The sequence below is a fragment of the Brachypodium distachyon genome, chromosome 4, assembly GCF_000005505.3.
Source record: "Brachypodium distachyon strain Bd21 chromosome 4, Brachypodium_distachyon_v3.0, whole genome shotgun sequence".
Taxonomy (NCBI): domain Eukaryota; kingdom Viridiplantae; phylum Streptophyta; class Magnoliopsida; order Poales; family Poaceae; genus Brachypodium; species Brachypodium distachyon.
The window spans coordinates 7310517-7327924 of record NC_016134.3 but is presented as its reverse complement, the minus strand read 5'-3'; the positions used below and the strand labels follow the sequence as shown (position 1 = coordinate 7327924).

At 43.5% G+C, this 17408-nt stretch overlaps 1 protein-coding gene, 1 long non-coding RNA gene and 2 pseudogenes across 2 annotated transcripts; 1 reads left to right on the top strand and 3 right to left on the bottom strand.

Annotated features, from left to right (window-relative positions):
* Positions 1 to 2019: 2019 nt before the first annotated feature.
* On the bottom strand, positions 2020 to 6196 carry LOC104584873. The gene is made up of 4 exons (XM_024454506.1): positions 6026 to 6196; positions 3992 to 4271; positions 3768 to 3884; positions 2020 to 2602 (listed from the first exon to the last, which is right to left on the bottom strand). The coding sequence occupies exons 1-4, from the start codon at positions 6194 to 6196 to the stop codon at positions 2175 to 2177; spliced, it is 996 nt and encodes a 331-aa protein (XP_024310274.1). The 3' UTR covers positions 2020 to 2174.
* A 47-nt stretch (positions 6197 to 6243) lies between these two features.
* LOC112272503 lies at positions 6244 to 12323 on the top strand. The gene is made up of 2 exons (XR_002966417.1): positions 6244 to 7542; positions 11566 to 12323. It is a non-coding gene; the product is annotated as an uncharacterized LOC112272503 (long non-coding RNA).
* On the bottom strand, positions 8305 to 12206 carry LOC100825435 (annotated as a pseudogene).
* A 1676-nt stretch (positions 12324 to 13999) lies between the features above and the next one.
* LOC100825128 lies at positions 14000 to 16086 on the bottom strand (annotated as a pseudogene).
* Positions 16087 to 17408: the final 1322 nt, after the last annotated feature.

Sequence of the window (17408 nt, the reverse complement as noted above, 5' to 3'; positions counted from 1 at the left end):
CAGTCAGTTTCACATATGTCCAGCACCCATAGGTTCTCAAAACATTCCAAGGCTGGTCTCTCTTGCTTTGCTTCTGCTTCCTGTCTATCCTTGCAACTATCTATAGCAAGGAATCTTAAACCATGGCATGGATAGAAGGGAGGTAAAGAAAAGCTGAAGGTACAATAACAGAGTTTCAACACACGAAGTTTCTCTGACTGCTGAAACATATTACTGGGCAATGATGGTATTGCCTGATCGGATCCACTTCTGATTGCCAAGAAAAACGACGATGTCTCCTGTGGTATAGTCAGGACATTTATTTGTGTCCTTTCTATGTTCTTAGAAATCCAAGAATGAGTCCTCAACTGTTGAACAGAATAACCAAACATGTGCGAGTAGTCCTCAAACTGCATCACTTGATACAAAGCATTGCCAACCTCCCATGCTTCATCGACTTGGCTTCCACTTATGATCCCATCACACACCCAATAGTTGCAGGCATGAGTACCCCGATTGTAGGCAATGGTATCACCACCCATATTTTTCAATGACAACAAGTACAAGAAACACTCTGCAGCTATCTCTGTGGTGGCACCAAGCTTATGTGTGTATCGAGCAATTTCTGTAGCATCTGCCCTTAGTAAACTGTCCAATTTTTTTGCAAGAAGAAGATAACAAGTTAAGTAATTACGTGAATCCTTCACCTGTCCAGCAATATCTGTGTTAAGCCGAAGCCTTCCCCTCAAGGTCCATAATACTTTAGTGTCCCTCGACCATTTAGGTTCTGGGATGCCAAAGTCACTAAAGTCAATTTTACCATTGCTGCCAATATGAAAAATGAATAAACATCTCCGTCCTTGTAAGGCTTGATGGATGGCTCTTGCAACACCTCGTATCTCATTCCTAGAGCCTTCATCTACCATTCTGAAATCGTCCTCTTTATCTTGTGTGTCCAAAGTAACCAGTACATGTTGAGGAAGCTCTAGCTTTTCCACAATTGTTCTCTGGAACCATCTTCGGCTTTTCCACCTTGAGCAATCAAGATGGATGATACTGTCAAATTTCTTCTTTAAGGAAGCTGGAGGGTCTTCTGCTATAGCTCGGAGGACCGCAGATGTAGCTAATTCATCCGATCCATCAAAGTATATGTTCTCCCATGGATCAATGTAATGAGGTTCCTCCCGATTATCCTCTAAAAGATGAATTATTCCTTGCACAGACATTTTTCCACTGCATTAATGGATGATAAAAATTAGCTGTTCTTATCTTTTTGTTGCTATTTATATTTATCATTTATTGAAAAGGAAAAAGGTGCAGGCAAAGCTGCGTACAGGCGATAGGTGCACCATGTACAGAACCTTTGAATGTTTTTTTTAAACCTAGGCAATGCCATTAATTGATTAAGTCAGAAAAGAGTTGGTCAGTTTATGAGGAAAACAAGCCGAAAACCGTACAACAAAGAACGCATCCTGCTAGAGGGCACGCCCCCACACGGGTTGACGACCAAGTCTCCCTAGCAACCAAGCCGATACCCAACCAACTCAAAGCAACACGGAGGAGGCGAAAACCTGAAGCCCCTGCTCGAACATCCACGCCGCGCAAGGGCCGCACACCTCCTAGCCGAAGACGAGCAACGGACACCAGTTGAGCAGACCGGATGCCGACATGGAGGTGAGGGGCTCCACAACGATGCCTCCATGGAGGGGTGCGACGACTGAGGACACCACCATCGCCAGCACCACCCGAGGCCGGTGCATGGATTTCACCAGGAGCTCACACCACCCGAAGCTATGACTGCCTGACCGCCGAAGCCGAGGTTGCCCAACAGCTCGCCACTGCTAACCACCAACTCCTACCGCTGATCCCTCCGGCCGGCAAAACATGCATCCAAGGCAAGGTCCCAAGGGGTAAGCGACACATGAAACGCCACCCTCGCCCGGTCCAACACGGGATCTGGGGTTTCCCCCGGAGAAACCCGTGGCTAGGGTTTTACGGAATCACAATTTTTTCACGGAACCACCGCTTTTGAGGCAGGTCTTCTCAAAAGAAACCAAATCTGACATATTAACATGTTTGACAGTAAATCTAATCCATGTGACCCACATATCAGATGCCATGTGGCAAACATATCCAGTTCACTTGTCACATCCTCTGGACCGAACCCAACAACCTGATGCATTAACCCCTATGTCTCAAAAATTCACCGTTCGTCTCACTACACAAAACAATGCAGATACCGGCTCCACGCTCCGCTCACCATCAGACTCCATTGGTTCACCGCCTAGTGCCGATGTCGGTGGGTCCCTGAGCTGCACGGTCAGTTCGTCCAGTAGCGGCTTGGCGTTCCGGTGGAAGTGCTTGGCGATGGTGCGGCATAGGAAGGTGCTTGGAGGGACGAAGGGTGGTGGCGAGTGGTGGAGCGACTGGACGCGATGGAGACTTGTCCGCAGCGACGCTCTGTCATTATTGTCAAAGAGCCTGTGCGTTGTTGCCGAGGAACTGAAGGTGCGCAGCGGGTGCATGACGCTGGGCAGCGGAGAGCCTCGACACGACAAAGATTCGTTTGTAGAGTACCACGCCATAGTGCCAGTGAGGAGGAGCATGATGACAACTTCATGGCCTTAAGAGTGATGGTTATATGAGAAAATTAGCGCCAAGTGTGGTTATGTGAAACCCTATCCACAAAATGTGTGGTTCTATGAAATTTACTCTAAAAGCAATGTAGAAGAGATGGACTTGAAATAAAAGATTATATGCTAACAAGAGTGGGAAGATGTTTTAGTCAAAAATCGTATCAAATATATAACAATGTGTGACAAGAGGACGTAAGCACAAATACTTTGCCAAAAATCGTATCAAATATATAACAATGTGTGACAAGAGGACGTAAGCACAAGTACTATTAAAAAGACAATACGCGTTGGATGTGGGAAATACATAGAAAGAGGGCCCATTGGACCTGATCCCCAGCCAACTTCTGTGTGTGTGATAAAGAGCTACCAGTAGCTCGAGCTCTAATTGGCGTTTTCGCAGTAAATCCCATATCTTTAACTATGATATCTAGCAAGTAGCGGTAGGGCAGATGTGGAGATTGGAATGGATGAGAAACGCACTAAAGCGATGCATGGTGTGATGGCGGTCCTTTAAGGATGACGAAGGTGACCACCAATTCAATATTTTTGTGAGCCGATATATTTAGATAACTTTGAAAATCACTATCCAACGGCTAGCAAGGTAGTTTAAAGTATTGAGACCTACTGTGAGAACAATTGTGATGATGAGCATGGAGGAGACGTCACGTGTGGCAGGGCGTATAGAAACCAGTCATATATGTGTGTGGTAGTTCAACCTGGGATCTCTCCCCTTTCCATTTCATAAACAGAAATACAACGTTGTCCACCGCAACAGCACCATAAGAGCGAGGGGGAGAAATGGGGGAAGGGAAGTAAGCAGGTTTAACTACTGGGGCAGGAAACTCGCTAACCAGCCCCACAATCGGGAACTGACTATGAGACAAAAACCTTCCCCCTAATCTAGCCCTAAAGCAAGTTCAGACAAAAAAAAGTGTGCTAGTTGTTCGACCAGGAAGAAGGATCAACAAGAGGGGAAAAAAATCGTCATTATTTGTTCCCAAGTGGAACAAAATCGGCGATTGTCTACCTTCTTATCTAAAAAAATTGGAACAAAAAGGAATATTTTGTAAACTTTGCCATACCAACGGCACGGGCACTGTACAATTGTACTAGTATGTGTGTGTGTGGGGGGAGGTGGGGTTAGAAAAATACCGTCAACGTTATTGACATCGTGATGAATTAATCCCCATATGTACAATTGAACACCAGAAGCTTCCCAAGCTAACCTAATGCATCGGCACCTACAAATGGATCTCTGCTTGTTAGCCCCTGCAATAGCATATCAGATATATACTTATTCTCGATAATTACCAAGTTAAACAGGCAACAGCTAGTATGTACATGAGTACATGAGGAGAGGACAAGAATTTTAGTACCTTGACAGCTACATGTTTCCTTCTTAATTTGCTGACGATATACCAGAAAACTAGGGAAGTGAATGATGGATAGCGAGGAAGAGCTCGGGGCTATGATAGGTAGCTTGTTGTGGATTAATCTGCAAATGATCTCTTCAGTGTACTGAGCTGCACACGTAGCTTTGGCCGTTGCCTTCTGCTTAATTGGGATGCTTTCGGAGCAGCAAAGCAGAATGGTTCTTTGCTTGGCGTTGGAGGCAAAAACAAAGCTGATAGAGTAGGTCCCTCCATGATTTGATAGCTAGAAATAGAACCTATCTAGCGCCGATATTCATCAGCAGGCATTCTTATTTGGGGACAACTAGCTTGGCATCAGGCCTCTGACCCTCTGTTACTCCTAAAAATCTTTTGATTAATAGAAATCACAAGATTGGTAGAGTACGGATTTACTATGACACAAAATAACTTTACTTGATAAGTACTATTTCCAAGTGGTTTTCTTTTCTCCAGTGAACGAAGTCTGGATTCTATAAACCTTTGTTACCTTTTTGCTGGCCATTTGGGCTGATTTTTTTGTTTTCTGTTTATTGGGTTTGTTTTGTTACTCTTGCACCTTCTTCACGTTTTCTTTTTAATGAAAATGATCCACCCTTAGGGGTGGGTTCGAGAAAAAGAAAACCTTTGTTACCTGGTGAAGGGCGTGCCGCGTGCTACCCTCTGGCCTTGCAATAGTTGGAGTAACTACCAAGCCATCTCAATCATACATGCAAGGAAAAACATAATAGTGATGCATGCCGATATCAGCGAAGATTCTTTCTTAGCTTCAAAATTCAAATTTTTTTAGCTCTGCATAAAAAGAAATCTGATTTACAATCTGTTTTCACCGTTGAATTGTCACGTTAGTTGGAGTAACTACCAAGCCATCTCCATCATACATGCAAGTAAAAACATAATAGTGATGCATGCCGATATCAGCGAAGATTCTTTCTTAGCTTCAAAATTCAATTTTTTTTAGCTCTGCAGAAAAAGAAATCTGATTTACGATCTGTTTTCACCGTTGAATTGTCACGTTGAGAATTTCTTACCTCCATAGATCGCCACCGCCTAGTCCCTACATAAACATATATATCAGCAACGTTACAACTGTTAATTAGTCCATATACTTATGAATAGGCAACAAAAGTAGAAGAACCCTAGTACCTGCTGTAGCTACATAAAATTCTTATTTGTTGATAATATACCAGAAAACTATAAAAGTGATAGGATGGGTATTTAGGCTCAGTTTGACATTGTTGAACTGTGCTGCGCTGAACTTATTTTATAATTTGTTGTGGAAAAATACACACAAAAGTAGAAAAAAGTTGGTTACCCAAACAAGAAAATAGTGAAAAGCGGGTGAACAAGACGGGATTATGTGAATCCACCGCAATGCCAAACGCAGGCTTACTAATCTGCAATGTGCCTTTAATTTGGTGTACTTCTGAGCTGCAAGTAAGCTTTGTCCGTTCCCTTATCCTTGGGATGCTTTTCACTACAGCAAAGGAGAGTACGTGGTTTTCGCTTGTGGTTGGAGGTAAGAATAAAGATACTTGCTTGAATAAAGATACTAGATGCCCCAGCTAAGAATGAAGATAGATCGTCCAGCTAAATTAGGTCGATTTCATGGCTCGAAACAGAACCCCTTCAGCGCAGACATTTTAGACAAGGAAAGAGGGGATCGGTAAGCTTTCTTATTTGGTGGCAACTAGGCATTGCAGCGTCTGCTTCAGCTCGTCTCTTCCTTCAAAATCAAACCACAAGATCAACAGAACATGGATTTAAAATGCCATATGGGATCCTGGTACCTCCTGGTTCAGAATTTCAACTTTGAGAAAGATGGTGTGTTTGAAATGGCTGGATGGTGGACTAAAATATATGACACACAGACTGCATGTTCACGAAGTAATTTTCATCCTTCAATATGCAGGCACCAACTAGCACTTCCCTTCGTAGTTTGCGTGGAGCTAAAGCACATTGATCCACAGCGGAATTGCCTCAAACACCTATATTAGTTACCTGGATCGGTTTTGCATCATCTTTGGCTTTATCAACTCTTTCTTCAAGCTCTATATTAGATCCCACAACAAGCTCTAGGAATTCTGACCCACCGGTATGTGTGAGAATGTTGTCAGCAAGCTCCTCATCCCACAGCACATCCTTGGAGCGAACTCTCATCGAACACCTCATCTGCAGCTCCCGTCACACGGTAAAAAGATAAACGAGCCACCGACATGGTTTACAACACTGTCATACTAATCTGCCCCAAGTGGATCCACCTTCTAGCTGCCCAAGCTCTCCAATGGCATGACGTCAGGGACGGTGGAATCAACCATAGCAGTAGCCGAGGATGCACTTTGAGTCTCTACCGGGGAGCATGGACTTATGCACGTCCAAATCCGTGCGGTAGCATTTCGTCGAACACATGGCAGGCGCTGGTGTGGTCAGCTCGGGAACGGCGGCCGCAAGGTCACGAAGCCTCCAAAGACACTAAATCTGGTGAGCGCCGTGGCCGCCAGGACGACCTCTGCGTGTAGAACACCAGCAGCCACAGCGCGGCCAGCCAAGATGATTGATTGCAGGTCGTGTGGCCGCCATGTGCAGCAGGCCACAGTTCTGCACGGTCCCCGGGGTGGGTTCCAAGGGGGGGGTGGTGGTGGTGACCGCGTTAACACGAAGAGTGGCAGCAGCAACGCCATGGTTCGCGCCCTTGTGCGCCACAGTCGCCTGCGCACAAGAGATGCATGCAACTGCCTGCTCTGTGGCCGCCATTTGCCGCGCCCCAGGACATCCTGAAGGCGCGCGATCTCAGCCAATGTAGCATCCATTGCTGTTCATCGAAGAAAACCTGAGAAGTTGCAGCGCGAACCAAATTGACGGGGAAACATATTGGGGGGAAATTTTGGTTCAATTTTTTTTTCGCGGGATTCTCTGGCTCTGAAACCAAATTGTAATATGCCGTGGCCACGGCGATCGCCGGACGTGAGGTAGATAGGTGCTAGGTCTGCCTTTTGGATTTGCAGAGGAACCAAAAGGGGAAGGACGAGCAAGACGGGAAGTGGAACACGGGAGCAACCCCGGTTCGGTTCATCAGCTCTGTTCGTTCGATGAACGGCCACTAATCCAAGCCCAGCAGGCCCAAGGCCCATGTCCACCAACTGCGGCCTGAGGAGTGAGGACTGAGGAGGGCGAGGCGGTGGAGGATTCCGGCGCGGGACGGGAAGAGGACTGGACGAGCTCCAGATCTGGGGATGGAGAATCGAATGCGATTGCGAATGGGGCTCCGAACTCCGGCTGGGATTCGAGGCTTTCTGGGACCAACTCGACGGAGGGTGGCACAGCAAGGGAGGCGACGCTCCCCAACCGATCGAGGGGGCGACGGACGGAGGCGGCGCGGCGCGGTGGGTGTTCCCTCCTGCGAGATCAGAGTCTTGTTCCCTCTTGGCTGTCGACGAAGGCGACGGCGGTCCCGCCACGATCTGGTGGCGGCGGGGACGGTATAAATCCGACGAAACAACGTGGCGCAGGGTAACAAGGTACGCTTTACGGTTTGGTGCCATTGCCTGTCTGGTATTCTCATTGGCCTATATCGTATCGGTGTGAATTGCTTAACTGTCAGGATTGTTTTATCAATACCAAAATACTTATATCCCGTCCTGAGCTTGAATGCTACTACTTCGGGGATTAGAATGCATCAATGATGCCCTGGAAACCGCAAAAGATAACTAAATATTCAGCAACAAGACTGGTATCTATAAGCCTGAATCTTTACAAACTACAAGTAGCAATTGAAACAGAACCATAATAAACTGCCTCTGGTGTCATTCACACTGTAGTCTGGATGTACGAAATAAACATGGTTGGAAACTTGCTATGCATTGATTACACCTGCTTCCAGATCCTGATTAGTTTGACACATAAACATGATAATTAAGAACTTGCTATAGGTTGCTATACATTGATGACAAACTACTTAGGAAATTGCTTTCCACTGAGTTATCCAAAACTGGGTAAATAATGGTACTCCTTCCGTCCAACAAAAGATGTCTCAAATTTATCAAAATTAGGATGTATGTAGACATGACTTAGTGTATAGATGCATTCAAATTTAGTCAAAGTTGAGATATCCTTTGTTGGACGGAGGAATACATCATAAACATGACAATTTGACCAGCATACACTACGTACTTGTCTAGGCTCTTGGAGTGAGTTGTCCAGGTTCCGACAGAAGTAGGAGTGTAGGACAGAGATCATGACTTTTCGGTGTAACTGGGAAATTTCGACCCAGGAATCTGCTCTAGACGCAAAAGCAATAGTACAGTGCCTTGCTTCACCAGAATCAGGATCCCTTACAAAAGAAGAGATTCTTTGATGGCATGCAGTTCCTTCACGATATCTCCTGTTGCTGTCCTTCTTGATGGCATGTCATGAGAGCAAGACAATCCAAGTCCAAGCAGTGAAAACACACAATCAATCTTCGGTTTGTACAGGCAATCATCTGCTTTGACAAGCTCATTCTCGAGGCTCAAAGACAGCCGGGTGTCGACTACATCCATCGCCTTACCACTTAGACCTAATTCAGCAAACCGACGAAGGCTCAGTCCTTCAATGAATTTGCTATCAGTCGGCTTCTTGCCTGTTACCATTTCTAACGCAAGAATTCCATAACTGTAAATATCTGACTGTGCCGATACCATATTTCCAGCACCGTACTCTGTTGCATCAAAAGTTTCAAAATGTTATAATATTACGAAAAAAGAGGTGAAAGGTGCTTCACTTAAAACAGATTGTTTCTGCAAGCTATTTGGAGGTTTCTGTAGCTCACGTTATCTAATAAAGCAAGTAAGAAATTAAGAAAATACCTGGGGGTGCATACCCAATTGTCCCTCTAAATCCCATTGAGCTTGTTGACTGTTGAAGAATTGAGTTTGTCTCAACAAGAATCTTAGCGAGTCCAAAGTCTCCAAGATGAGCTACCATCTCAGTATCTAAGAGCACATTGCTTGGTTTCAGATCACGATGTAAAACCGGTGCATGGCCATGGCAATGCAAGTAATCCAACGCATTGGCCACATCAAGCAGTATTGTAACTCTCTCTAGGAGATTTAAGCACTTGGCTGTTTCGTCATTTGTGTCAGGATGTAGCCAGTCTTCTAAACTACCATTAGGCATGAACTCAAACACAATCGCTTTGAAGTCATTCCCTCTGTTATCAATGCTTGAACACGCTGTAATTATTTTGACCAGATTTCGGTGCCGCAGATTTCGCAGTGCTTCGCACTCGGCAATGAAACTCTTGAATGCCCCAGGAGTTTGAAGTTTTAGTACCTTAACAGCAACATGACATGTACTTCCACTAGCTTGGGACTCTATATTTCCTTTGAATACAGTCCCAAATGCTCCTGAACCCAACAAGTTTGTTGTTGAGAAACCATTTGTTGCTCTTAGTAACTGTTCATAGGAGGTCAGTGGGTGGCCTTGCATGGATGTTGTGGCAGGAATTTTAGTACTTGTGCTTTTGTGCCACGAAAGAAATAAGCAGATCAACAAAAGGATAACTATCGATGCAGCCAGAGGAGTAACAATAGGAATCACTAGAGATTTTTGCCTTTTATTTTCTAACTGTGAAGAGCATGGAGGCAAATGTAGATCAGGTATGCCACCATCATTACCCCGGATCGAGAACACAGTGGCATTTGCAAAAATACCAACATTTGGGACTTCCCCAATAAAGCTATTGAATGAAAGGTTTAGGTAATTAAGCATGGTAATGTTGGCGAGGAACTTGGGAATTTGACCAGACAAATTGTTGCCAGAGAGGTCAAGATTTTCTAGACCTTTGAGCTGACTCATAGATGATGGAATTGTACTAGTTAAAATGTTGTTTTGGAGGAAGAGGTTCTGGAGAAGTTGACATTCACCAAGGGTGTCGGGGATTGCACCCGTAAGTTTGTTCGACTCTGCATTGATTACTACTAGATTTTTCATATTACCGATTTCTTGTGGTATGGATCCCTCCAGGTTATTATGGGATAGATCCAAATTTACGGAGAGAGCAGAGATATTGAACAAACCTTTTGGAATTGGCCCGGTGAAGCTATTACCTGAAAGATCGAGTGCCAACAACTTTGTAAGTTTTGCAATTGTGCTTGGTAACCTACCACTGAACGCATTTTTGCTGAGGCCCAAATTGTTTAGGTTAGTAAGGTTCCTACTGTCCATGGATCTGTCCATGGATCAATTGAGCCGCTCATTTTATTTTCTGTTACATAGCGTTCGACCAAGTTGTTAAGCCTACTCAAGGAAGAGGGAAGCGTACCGGTGAAAGAGTTGTTAGAAAGATCGAGGTTTTGCAAGTTAACAAGGTTACCTATATCTCTAGGGATGATTCCTGATATTTCGTTGCCACTAAGACTGAGATGCATCAACGAGGTAGAAAGATTGGAAAGTGAATCAGGTAGAACTCCCTCCAGCTTATTGGCACCCATTTCCAGAACTTCTAACTGGGAGCAATTTGCTAATGCGGCTACAAATCCCCAATCTCTGGGCTCCCTGGCTTGAAGCAAATTTACCGAGATCTGTACCAGTACAGATTTCTTAACCTTCCGAGCTCCGGAGGAACGACTCCGTCAAAGAAGTTGTAGCAGAGCTGAAGCAATGACGTTTCGGAAGCATTAGCTACGGAAGCTGGGATCTGCCCATGGAACCGGTTGTGGTCTATAGATATGCTCTGGAGATAAGGAAGAGCGTCGAATGCATTTGGCGGTATTGTTCCAGTGAGCATGTTTTGCTAGAAGGAGAAGAATACCAGAGAGGAAATGTTCCAGATGGTAGTGGGGACCGCTCCACTCAGATTGTTGTAGCCTAAGCTGAGCCATAATAGATTGGGCAAGCACCCTAAGGACGAAGGGATGGCTCCTGACAGCATGTTGGTGGAGAGAGCGAGATGCCGGAGCTTGGAGAGGTGGCCCAAACCTGGTGGTATCTCACCGGATAACCTGTTGCCTCCCAAGCTCAAGTATTCCATGGATGTTAGGTTCGTCAGCCATCGTGGAATCTCTCCTGACAAGTGAAGAAGCATTATAAAAAAAAATGGACGACATCTGCAAGATTATGTTCACAGTTCACAGCGATATCATATTCAGATGAGATCTCTATTCTCTTTGTTTAGTTTAAAATCTTTGTGACATTATCGAAAAACTTTTATTAGGTTTCAACCATCTTGATCCAAACCTTCATATATGTAACATACAGTCTAAGAAATTGTGCTATGTTTCTCTGTACTGTAAATGTAGTTGCTATTTTAGGTGGCTGAGGTTTACGACAAAACTAGAAGGATTAGCGGAGGCCTTTTGAACGGAAAAAAACAAAAGAAAAATGGCACTGGGACAACAACTGCAAGATTATGTTCACAGTTTAATTTAAAATCTGTGTCCTATTATCGACTTTTTTGTCATCTTGATCCCAACTTTTTCATATATGTAATAGTCTAGAAATTGTGGCTATGTTTCGCTAAAATTGCACATCTTCAGTACTGTAAATTTAGCTGTTATTTTCAGGTGATCGGGGTTTATGACAAATTCTGAAGACTTAGCGCCCGCCTTTTAGAAAGAAAAAAAGTAAAAGGAAATCAGCACGGGTGTATCATATCACCTTGGAGATGGTTCCTTTTTAGATCAAGCATCATGAGGCTTGAGCAGCCTGCCAGGGCCTCAGGGATGCTTCCGTGGAGAGAGTTCACGCTCAAGTTGAGCTCCTGGAGCCTGGTGAGGCGGCCAAGCTCCGGTGGTATCAGACCAGCGAGGTGGTTGTCGCCGAGGTCCAGCTCCCGGAGAAAGGATAGGTTTCCCAGGAATGGCGAGACAGGTCCCAACAGGTTGGCAGAATGGAAGCGCAGCGCGACCACCCTCTCCGGGTGCTTCTCACCGCAAAGGATACCTGGCCAGCGGCAGTAGCGGCCGGACCCGTTCCATGAGGCCAGCAGCGAGGCTCCTGATGACAGCGTGGACTTGAAGGAGAGGAGAGCGAGCTCGTCGTCAGTGGTCGTGTTCGCGTTGGCTCCTCTGGCTGGAGAGGAGGGCGGTTGAGCATGGGAGTCGGAGAGGAGCGTGCAGTGGCACAGCAGCAAGGGGAAGACCAAGACGAACAATGCTGGTGCTCCGGTCATACTGGGGGCTGCTGTTGCTTCACCCAGGAAGGAGAACAGGTATAAATAGATGATAGATGCTGACAAATATGTTATATTGTGCTTGTATGAAAGTTTTTCCACTCGTGATCATGAGTACATAACAAACAGTCCACACAATGTTATATAGTACATCTGTGCCCCATGAGCTTCTCACTCACCTTACATAGACTTATTTAGCAGTAACTAACTGCCACAAAGATGATAGCTTATATATACCGGGGAAGCGCTGTTTATATATCTAGGTGTTCGGCATGAATAATGATTCTTTACTGTTTGGCACCAGTCAATTGGATACTTCTCTTTTTAGTTCCTTTCAAATGCAATTGAGTTTGTATTTGAAATTTTGCATATTTATAGAAAATCATCATCCAACATGTCCTTTTGTTATAGGATTTTTTTATAGAGTTTTCCTAGTCTGCAGTGCAAGTGGTGGTTTTAACCTGGTATTTTATGAAGATAATTAACATATATACTCTTATTTTTGTCAAGCCACGTATGGGTGAAAAGGAAGTGTCTATTTCTCAGTCGCCTAAGAAATAGTTATTTCTCAGTCGACGACCGTAGCCATCCAATGAAGATTTACTTATCTATCGAATCTACATTAATCTTACACGATTCGATTGAATCAAAAGGTTGTTGTCATCGCCTAAGAAATAGCAAACCGGGGTGAAAATCCCATCCTTTTAGGTTGTTCGTGATTTATGTATTTCTAACCTAAGGCTTGTCATCAACACTGAAGTGGGAATCTGCTGCTGGAATATTAGTGCCTTTTTTAAAGGATTATTAGTGTTTTTGCTGTTGTCAAGAAAAAAAGAGAGTAATGAGTATGTATTTGCATTTGTCGACTTATGTGGACAACAGAGCCAAGTTTTCCTGGATTTGGAACCAGTCGTCAACACTAGAAGCTTATCATTGCACGCGCCTAACTGAGTGGCTGGACCAATCTGTCGGTCGTTTCTGCGGCGTGCATATCGGCGTGAGGTTGTACCAACTACCGATGGACGCACGAACAGCCCAACTCAAGTCAAAGCCCAGAAACGCCCAACTCAAGTCAAAGTCCCCGTTTCTGGGCGGCGGACAACATCAGATGCAGCCAGTACCAAGCATGAGTGGAAAGGTCAACTTTTACGGGCTTGGCGCCCGGATTCGAAATCCCGAAGAAAGAAATCGCCAAACCGCAGACTGTGATGGGGCCAATGACAGCACCCCATATGGAGTCCATGCTGGCAGGGGAAGACAAAGAAAGCGTAGAGATGGGCCGGCAGCCCAGATGCCGAAGGGGGAATGGGCTAGGAGATTTGGCCCATGAGTGGTGGAATTGATTTTTTTCATAAACCACACAATGACACAAATGAAATTGTATATATTGCCTTTGATGCTGCGGTGGTGATCCAAGGAAAAATCAGAGGTAATCGCTGTGTTTATAGCCCTATTCTGCGGGAGATCATTGTGCGAAGCCGCGAGCTCCAGGATGTTATCTTCGTGCACGGAGGAAGAGCTTCTAATGTTGATGTCCATAGCCTAGTTTCGCTTTGTCTCTCACACACAGTAGATATCTCTGGTTGTCTAAGCCTTGGACTTGGAGTGATGTTGTTTGTACCCATGTATATTAATGAATAAAAGATGTGTGTTTATTTAAAAAACAAAAACGGAATTTAAATCCCCTCTCTGAAAAAACATAAGTGAAATTTAAATATACAACAAAATGCAAAAATTCAGGCTCAAAACTGGAAAATTCTCAAATATCAACTTGGACCCCGGGAAACCGTTAAGAATTCTTTTAAGCATGACAGACCAAACTAAGATATTACAGAGCGTCCTTAATTAAGAGATTTTGTTTTTCATAGGTGTGCCATGCTGATTATATTTTTCACACATATAAGTGCCACATACTCCCATTGCAAAATAGCATGCATATCACCAATATTAATCCATGTGACCTGTTTAGTGCGTGCCCTTCGTCAAGGACACAAAGATGACGGTGTGCTTGGCGTTCGCTTTCACGAGATGCTTTGTAAGGATGGAGGCAAACACCACGAACAGCTCGTCGATAATGCCCTCACCAAAGTGGTCAATGATCAGCGGACCCGCCAGCACACCTCGCACTTTGCCACGTTCTCCCCGCTGTTGTGGCAATCAAGTACAATGTCGCCTGTTTGAGTCATCCTGAGGATCCCAGTTGGATTCGAAGAGTCCAATGTGCTCAATGTCAAAGTGCTTATTTATGTTGATCAATGTGGTCACCTCTCTCACTGATGGGGCGTAGTATGGAAGGTTGAATGAGTCTAGCTTTTCTTGTTCCATGCGGCCCTACATATCATGCACCACCAAATAATATTTGGGGTAATGTGGTCTTAACTGATCAATAAATAGGTACTGCTTTGAAGTGTCAAAATAATAATAAGTGCATTTCCATGGTAGGACATGTATTTATAAGACAATTAGAATTTCCAGGTATCAAATATTGCACGACACATTTACGAAACAAAATATCCAGTAAATAACTAATAGACTGAACCATAACGGAATTAGTATATCGACTTTAAATCCCGTATGTACATTATGGCGAATTTTGAAGGTCTGGCCACCTTTTGTGACAAATTCATATAATGCAGAGAGGATTTACTCTTGTATACTTGAGATGGTGGATATGAATTATCAAATGAGTACTCTTCTTAAGGAACAAGTATACATGTATTGACTTTACAAAAAAAAATATTGTTTGATTACTCAAATCTAATGCTATACCATTCAGAAAGAATCAATTCCAGTGCAATTAATCCTGAAATAATAGGTATTTGAGAATTTTGATGATGTGAGGATTTATTCTTTCAAAAAAGAAGGACTAATTCTAGTTTACACAATGTTGTCATGACGTTGTTAAGTACTCCCTCCGTCCGTATATACCAGGCGTACTAATTTTGTCACACATACCAATGAACTGACAAGAGCAGGCACATTAGCTTGTGCAATCCCTTCTCTATCTGCACAATATCATGAAAACCGAGGCTAGCACAAATCTCTCAGCTAGCCATTGGGTTGCTTTGTTTTTTCTATGTTTCTTGATGGGCCCAGCGTGCTTGTTTTTTATCTAGCCTGGCCGAATCATACCGGCTGTAGTTACTGTTGCATGCAGCCATTGGACTGTTCACATTGTCGCAGTTATTTAATACGAGCATAGACGGAATAGAACCAATCATGGATGATGGTGTTTTGGGAAGAAGTTTGCCATAAAGGATCAGGCGCCTCTCATTACCGGACTCAGCGATTTGAAAAACGCGTCCCTCTAAAAAAGGACTGAGGGAGTAACTAAGCAAGTGAGCAAGCTAGTTTCATAAAACATGTATGAAAATGTACTACCTACCTTCCTAAATACTAGTATAAGATAAATCCGTTGTTAAATATTATTTTCATAGGTAACTTATTTGATATTATATATGTAGGTAGATTTTTTTAATATAAATTCGGTAGAGCTTTCAAAGTTTGACTTAGAACAAAGATAGAACATCTTATATTTTAGGAATGGAGGGAGTACTAGGAAACAACTAATAATGTTGTAATTGTTCCTAGAAAACAAAACATGCAAAAGCTCCCCAAAAATCAAAAGGACCTACGTACCTTTAGGACCAGAGACAGGAGAGATTTGACGAGCAATTCAAACATGGTGCTAATTTCCCCATGCATCAGCATCTCTTCGTGCTTCAAATTGACCTCCACTGACAAGTTCTTTGGAACGAAACGTAAGGAACAAGTCAAAATCCTTTTGAAATTGTTCTTGAAATAGCTTGATAACAATATGTGGAGTAGTCTTTCCGATGTATATGTTGACTTCGTTCAGAAGAGTGCCACATGAGAGCTCCTCAGGGACCTTGATAAAGTACCATAAAAGTGCATGACATTGATTAGTACATGAGTAGATGTTTCAGTCAGAGAAACAAAAGCATGAAGTGAACGGCATCTTTGCCGTAGATCCAATAATACCTAACGTTCATAACAACGTACGCCCATTATACCTAACATGTGTTTCACATTAATTGTTAATTACTCCTTTCCTTTCAAAATATGAGTCAATTTCAAAGAATCACAGTTCTTGAGGCAAGCTTATTACAGAACCACACTTTTTAATAATTTTCTCGCAGAACACACTTCTTCAGACTAATCTTTTCAGTTTACCCAAAACCGATGTTCAGGCGCATCTGACACTTTTCCTTACAGGTGGGGCCCATTGTTAGGTCGCAGCCCATTTATGCATTAAGCCACCTGCATATTTTCATTCGCACACTTTTCCCCCTTCCTATTACTCTTTTTTTTTAACTACAACCCACGCTTCTTCCTGTGTATTTCTATCCGCGATTGCTTCCGTGAATTTCTTTTTGCTCGACTCGCTAGTTTCTCTCTTTCAAGGATTGGGATGCTACGGAGATCGCTTCATTAGCTTCTGCTATGCTCTGCTCTTGTTAGTGTAGGACAAGTGTCGTCCAGCTTGGATCCATGGGCGGACCCATGAAAAAACTCAAGAGGGGGCAAAACCCAGGAAAAAAACTCAAGGAAAACTAAGAACGGAAGACAAATATATGAAGGCAAAGATGGTTTATACTGATATGAACAAATTTTGATCGGAAACTACTGATATGAACAAATTACCTCGTTCCAAAGTCGCAAAAGATAATATCTACACATATTTATAAGTTCCAACAATCTACCCTACAACCTGCAAGAAAAAAAGATGTTCAATTTCTAAATCGAGGTCAGTATTACATGAGGCAAAGAGCTTTTGCATATTACCTTTCGTTTCATCCCACGACGATCTTTCACCTCATGAAAACGTTTAATTAGACTTTTGAACTGCTCATGGCTAACTCTGTCAAAAACTGTGGGTTTTGACATTTCAGAGCATGATGCTGTTTTGAACCATTGTTTTCTGCAGTAACAAAGCAGTAAATAGCATATTATATAGACGTCAATTTTTTTTAAAGTCATTGGATTGTCATATGTATCCAATTCATACGCCCGCATATTATTTGTGGAAACCAGGGAGTTTTGGATGCTTGACCAACACCAACACCAAGAGGGAGCAGCGGAGCAGGTAGTTCCATTTTTAGTTTTACCAAGAGCACATAGCTAGGACGGTACGCAAGTGGGTTGTACTATGGTAATGCTATATAGCAGTACAGCCTGCAACAAGGAGTGGGTGTATATTGTTTTTTTGCTGTC